The 7,012-nt window shown below is 30.4% G+C and overlaps 1 protein-coding gene across 1 annotated transcript; it reads left to right on the forward strand.

The window, feature by feature from the left end:
• The first annotated feature begins 3,409 nt into the window (after window positions 1-3,409).
• On the forward strand, window positions 3,410-4,874 carry LOC101507157 (pentatricopeptide repeat-containing protein At2g40240, mitochondrial-like). Its single transcript, XM_004512578.4, has one exon. It carries the CDS (start codon window positions 3,534-3,536, stop codon window positions 4,542-4,544), a length of 1,011 nt encoding a protein of 336 aa, XP_004512635.1. The 5' UTR covers window positions 3,410-3,533; the 3' UTR covers window positions 4,545-4,874.
• Window positions 4,875-7,012: the final 2,138 nt, after the last annotated feature.

The raw sequence follows: 7,012 nt of genomic DNA on the forward strand, positions 1-7,012 counted from the left end.
AATGATGAAGAACAAGCTCAAAGATCATATTTGGACCTTGAAATATGGGTAAAATCTAGCACTGTTGATAATTTCCGAGGATGTTGTATGCTGAGGAGGTTGCAAAAATTCACGCGATAAAGATTTAATAGCCTTCAATACATTATTAAAATGTCGGCTAATAGTTTCACCAGAGTGTTGAAACCGCTCCTGAATCACTCTATTACGTTCATTATGGCCAATGACATTTAAAAATATTGCTAACTGTTCTTCTATCATTACACCAGCAGTATCGCGTAACATGGCTCTTTGGCGGAGAATGCCACACAGCTTGTGAAATACGTGCCTGTCCATCCGCAACATTTCACGACAAAAGTCGTCGTGACCATTCAGCACTTCTGTCATAAATTCACATCTCCTCGGTGATAAACAACGGGAAGGTTGTTTGGTTAGAGAGCTGTAATAATAGTACCCAGCAGCAGCCGCGACGAGTTCCATCTCATCCAATTCCAAATCAATGTCATCCACAACGATAGATTTATCTGTAAAAATAAATTTCAAAACTACGAAATGTACAAGATAACCTGTCTTTATGATATATCTAGTTGATAAAAACTAAAAAGCATTCCAATTCAGGTCATGCATAAAACAAGTCAAGAATAGTTTGAAAACAAAGAGATGTGTTTGCATTTAAAGATTCAAAACGATAAATTCAGTAACATAGAACTTAAGCACAAAATCAAATTAGTTATAGTAACTAACATCATTCCTTTGCAGTCTAGTTATAGTATACAAAAGTACACGACCATTTCATAACAAAAGATAAAAACAAAAAAGGACGATTTTCTCAAACAAATAAACCGGAGGAAACACCGAATTTTCCCTGCAACCATGGCAATCTTTTTTCACCCTTAAGAGAGATGAAAACCTCGCGGGCATTAGGGTGATCCTCAAACAAATCCAAAGCAAAAAAGTAAATCCTTTCATCAACACCTTGCATCTCATCCAACACATTAATGCACTTGTTAATAGAAAAGTTCTCTTTATTCTTCATAATTGCACCTGCCCTCATTTTCGAAGCAGCTGCTATCTGCAGCATGGCATCAACTATGGCAGTGCCAGTAGCTTTTCTGCCTCTCTTCCGACCACCACTAGCTGAAACACCAGCTTGACGCTTGGGTCCGTCTAACATGTTCACGTCATCTCCAGAGCCCGAAGAACCATCCTCATCTACATAAGCCATTAACACTGCAAAAACACAGCAAAAAGTTCAGGTTTCAAATTCTTAATGGATAGCACAACATAATATAACAATATACTCCCTCCGGCTTTAATATAAACAAAAGTTGATCAAAGAAAATACATCATTGGACCAAATACATCAATTTTCTTGGACGAAATACATCAATTTTCTTTGACTAACTTTTACATTTAAGACCAGAGGGAGTAGCAGCCAAGAATCAAAATACACATAGCAACTTAATTTAGAGGGTAAAGTGACTCAATGTTGATTAACTAATCAAATGTGGACATTGCATGTATATCATAACAAATCATGAGTTTGTTGAAAAATCTAATTTTAATTTTCTCACTTTACACTTAACTTCATTCGAGCTAAATTCGAAAGTGAATACCCCAATTAGAGGAAAATTACCAAAACATAAAACCATCCCCAAAACCCTAAAAAATTCAAATTTTCAATGTAAACAAAGAAAAACATAACATAACACATCATAGCAACAAATATATCAAGCACACAGAAATTCAAAATCACAGTGAAATTTTTTCACCAAAATCCAAATAATCATCACCACATTCCAATAATTTTCAAAATTTCAAATTCTCAACAATACACACAAATTCAAAAACCCTGAAGTGCAAAAAAAAAAATCCCCAAAATCCAAATTGGACGAAAAATGATCCTTTTTTTCTTTTTCTGAAGTGGAATTGGCATGCAGTTCTGAGAAATGGGAAAGGAACAAAAACATCGTACCGAAACAGACAATGAGGAAGGAAAGTGTGGAGAAGAATGCGTGAAGCAAATTAGTGGGAAACTTTGATGAAAAGTTTTTCTGTCAAAGACAAATAAACCGGTAGTTTGATATTCAGATTCTATAATTTTTATATCTACTATTATATTATAAAGTATTTTTTTATTAAAATTAATTATAAATCTTGTAATTTTTTAATGAAATAAATAAAATATTAATAATGTTGACAATTACTTTTATCTTTAAAAATATTACACTAAGATGAAAAATAAATAACGTTACAACAAAACTATAGATAACACAATCGCACTTAAAATTAAATCATAGATATAAAATGAAAGAAAATTGAACTTATAAAATCATTAATTTATATAAAAAAGAAAATTAATTGATTTAGAGAAATGATTTCAAATAAAAAACTAGTCTTACATCACCTCTCTAAAAAAATGAAAAAACGAAGAGTGAACTAACTTTAGCAGAGGCTTTTTATCAAGTTACCAGCCATGTTACTAGTTATTGGAAGTTACTCGTTACTACACTTTGTGAATTTTTGTTTTTACTTTTATTCTTTAAAATATTTTAAAACAAAATTGTCACAAATAATTATTATTAATATCACGTTACAAAAATTTGTTAAACAATGTATTCCCATTAGAGGTGGAAATATGTGGGACTCAGTATAACTTTGCTAACCTATTATATATTATCTGAAAATAATCTAAAGCCTAAGTCTAATTTGGTTTTTCTTAGTTTTGAGATGAGTTTTGAAGGTTTGGTCCATGCATAAATTTGGGATAACAAACTTATCTTATAAAGTTCAAGTGTAATTTTTCTTTTGAGCTAGTGTATTTTGTAATAAAATATTTAAATTGATTATAAAATTTACTTCTAAGTAAACTTAGTGTAATAATTTATTTGAACTCTGTGGACAAATAATTTAATTTTGAATTTTGTTGATAAATAATTTGATTCTTTAAATACGTAGCCATGAGTTGATTTTTAATATGAATATAAAAACTATTTGTTAAAAGAGATTAATTTTTTAAATAAGTTTTTGTATTTCAAAAGATTTAATCTAAAAAAATACCTTAATATATTCATATAGATTAATATAATTAAGTTATTAAAAAAATCAATATATATACACGTAAAGTGAGCAAAAGACCATTGTCAACTAATAAAAATCTTATTACTCAACACATTCCACCATATAATTATTATTTTTTGTTAAAATAATTCATAAATAATCTAACAAAGTGACATAATGGAATGGATATGTAAATTTTTATAATGTTACCTCATTAAACTCTTGGTTTTCGATTCTACAACACTAGAGCTTGATCTTTAGTTTTTATTTACGACAAAATTCATCTGAATAATTAACTCATTTTCTTTACCAAATAATAATTATATTAACTTAAAAATTCAGATATCTAATCTAATCCTAATCCTCCCATTTACACCTTAAAATTTCACAGGCTTTGAAATTTGCACCATAAACCCTTTCACACTATAAACACATTTTCATCCCTAACTTCACAATCAAACCCTAAAACAAAAACGATGTCGTTTCTCCGAAAACACTTCAACATTTCCTTTAATTCCCTTTCTACCCTCCGCGGTTTCACAACCCTAACATCAAAACCCTTCCCTGACAATCCCACCGCTACCTACTACGACAACGTCGCCGCCGACGTAGCAAACTCCGGCGATTTCGACTCTCTTCGAGATCTCCTCAACAAGCGCATCCAAGACGGTTTCTTCAACACAAAACGAACCTTCAGTTTCATCACCAACACCAATTTCTCACCTTCTTTCCTCAACGACGTCGTAACAACACTCTCTCATCTCAACCCTGGGTTCACGCGCCGAAACGCCTTCGATTCCCTCGTCACGCGCCTCTGCAAGCTTCGACGCGTGGACGACGCGCTTCACGTTATTGAATCCATGTCGCGCGTGGGAGACTGTAACCTAAGCCCCTGCACGTTCCACCCAATCCTCAACCTACTAACAAGAGAAAAATCACTCGACCACGCGCAGCGCGTGGTCGAGTCCATGACTCGGCTCGGCGTGCCGCTCGACTTGGCGGGTCACAATTTTTTTCTCACGGCGCATTGTTTCATCGGCGATGTCAATGCGGCGGTCGGTGTTTTGGAAAAGATGGAGGAGAAAGGGTTTTGTCCGGACGCGCGTACTTACGACGCGCTTGTGTTGGGCGCGTGTAGGAAAGGGAAGGTGGATTGTGCTATGGTGGTGGTGAGGAGGATGGTGGACGATGGAGTGCCGATGTTGTATTCGACACATATGCATGTGATTGAAGGTTTGTTGAAGATGAATTGTTTTGAAGAAGCTATGAAGTATGTGAGGTGTTTTAGTGGGAAAGATAAGGCTTTGGATTGTGAGCTTTTTGGGTGTTTGGGTAGTAAACTTGTAGGGTTCAATAGAGTGAAAGAGGCTATGTTTGTTTTGGGTGAAATGGAAAAAAGGGGTTTGTTAATGGGTTATAAATTGAAGAATTTTTATGAAATGAATTTAAGAGAAGAAAATGATGGTAAATTATTGAAAGAGTTATGATTGATTGAAAGTGTACTAGTAGGATGAAGGAATGAAGTTTAGAAAAATAAAATCTCCATAGTGGATTTTATGGTGCAGTCGACTTTATGATGCAGTCGTCGAGTGTTGGACTCTAACGGGGTTGAGGCGAAAATGAAGTTGGAATTGTTATAATTTTTTATGGAGTTAGTTTCATGAACCCTTACCCTTTTTCATTGATTATTTTTGGGTTATTAGGATTTGATATTAGTGTTATGTGCAATGGAGAGATTGAGACTTGTTGTTTGTAAAGCATAAAAAAATTGGTTATTCTATATACGAAATCTTAATGTTAAATTAAGGTTTTTGATATCTCTACTATTGTAAAGCAAATATGTGTTTAAGGTGGCATCAATTATTTTTAACAGTGATTCTATGCAATATCAAGAATGATGAGATAATCTCAGTTTAAAATTCTGATAATTGAGGATTTTGATTGAGTTTTAAGGATATGATTATACTTGAGATATTATGATTTATGGAGAGTATTAATGTTGGGTGCTTAAAGAGACCTGTTTCCTTTGCAATGATTTTGATTACTTATCAGGGAACATTATGGAGTCAGGTTTGTTAGTTTTGCCAATATATGCTATGCTGGCAATTTTTTTCTATCAAAGCTATGCCGAAATTTAAAGTTTTGTTTAATTGTTTTTTCTCTTATATCTTAATATTTTTAAATACACAAAAGTATATATTTTGGGTAATTTGGACATGTAAAATACACATCTTGGTTATTTAATTTGGTTTAAATTTTGAGTAATTTTTTTTTTTAACATTTGAATATATGACTTCTTTTTAACAAAAGAGGGCCAAAAAGCCCAATCAATGTGTGAACTTAGAAAATTTCCCACTCATTTATCCGAAAAATTTTCCCTGTACCCCCATTTTTATACCTATACCCCATTTTTATACCTATACCCCCATATTTTTTTGAAAATGACAATTATGCCCTTATTAATTCAAAGTTTTTATTTTTTTTTTTTTTTATAATTTCATCTTTTCCGGAACTACAAAAAAGATTTTCGGTACAGAAGTGAAAATTTGTACTACCGGCAAACTTCATTCCAAAGATTTCCGGTCCAGAAAACTTTCTCAAAAAGATTTCCGGTACACACCATTTTTTTAATTTTTATTTTATTTTATTATTTTTATAAATGATAATAAATTAGTCAATAATTAACGCACATAAATATACCATAAATAATTAATAATTAATACACTATTAATACACCATAATAATTCATAATTAATACATCATAATTAATGATTAATACTCCTTTCCATAACAAGATTTATAAATTAGTTAAAATCAAATAAATACTAATATAATAAAAAAAATAAAACAAAAAAATTAATTTAAAAAATATTTTAAAAAAAATCAAACAACTACTGGGGAAGTTGGCTTTTTGTACCCCTCAATTAATCTTGTACCCCTCATTTAAAAATTTTATTTTTAAATGTCCAAACTATCCTTGATAAAACTGTAAAAATTTAAAAGAATTTTTTTTACCTGAAATTTCATTATTAATGAAATTTCCGGTAGTTATAAATGAATATCGAATATTATTTATAAATTAATTAATAAAATAAATTATATTAATAATAATAATAATAAAAGTAATAATAATAATAAAGTAAAGTAAATTATATTATTAAAACTTTATATATTTTTTAAATATTTTTATTATCATTTTTTAATTATATTAACAATATTTTATTAATTTTTTTATTAGATCGGAATAAAAATAGGAGAGAGTTGTTAAGAAAATAAGTTGTTATTTTATAAAATATTCGCAATAAAAATAGGAGTAAGTTGTTAAGAAAATATGTTGTTATTTTATAGGCAAAATATTAGGGACACGTTTTGTTTGTGGCAAAATTTTAGGATGTATTTTTTTTTCTTCAATTTAATTTTTTTAATTAATAGTATTTTGATTTTTAAAATAAATTAAAAATAATTATTAAAAAATCAAAATTCTATTATTAAAATAAAATAAAATACATTAAATTAGAGAAAAATAATAATAATAATAATAATAATAATAATAATGATAACTGCCAAAATCTGACACCTCGTTAAATTTCCGGTAAGTAATTTTTTGCAACTAAATTTTCGGTAGTTATATTTATTATCGGAAATTTGGTATTTGAAATTTCCGGTAGTTGTATTTTCAATACGGGAAATTTCAAATATTTTGAAAATTCCGGTAGTTAGGTTTTTTTCACCGGAAATTTCGTTTTTTGAAATTTCCGGTAGTTAATCCAGAAATTTCAAAAATCCGGTAGTTTCAAAAATTTGTTGGGTTGCTCCTGCCCAAAAAGTTAAGCAGTGTACCGGAAATTTCAAAAAATGAAAGTTCCGGAAGGCATCCGGAAATTTCAAATTTCCGGTATTGATTTTGAACTACCGGAAATTTCAAAAAATGAAAGTTCCGGAAGGCATCCGGAAA

This window comes from Cicer arietinum, chromosome 8 (assembly GCF_000331145.2).
Source record: "Cicer arietinum cultivar CDC Frontier isolate Library 1 chromosome 8, Cicar.CDCFrontier_v2.0, whole genome shotgun sequence".
In the NCBI taxonomy this organism is placed as follows: Eukaryota; Viridiplantae; Streptophyta; class Magnoliopsida; order Fabales; family Fabaceae; genus Cicer; species Cicer arietinum.

What these genes read in the sequence shown, in the direction of transcription:
- LOC101507157 (XM_004512578.4), top strand. Translation starts at nt 3,534, where the DNA reads ATGTCGTTTCTCCGAAAACACTTCAACATTTCCTTTAATTCCCTTTCT.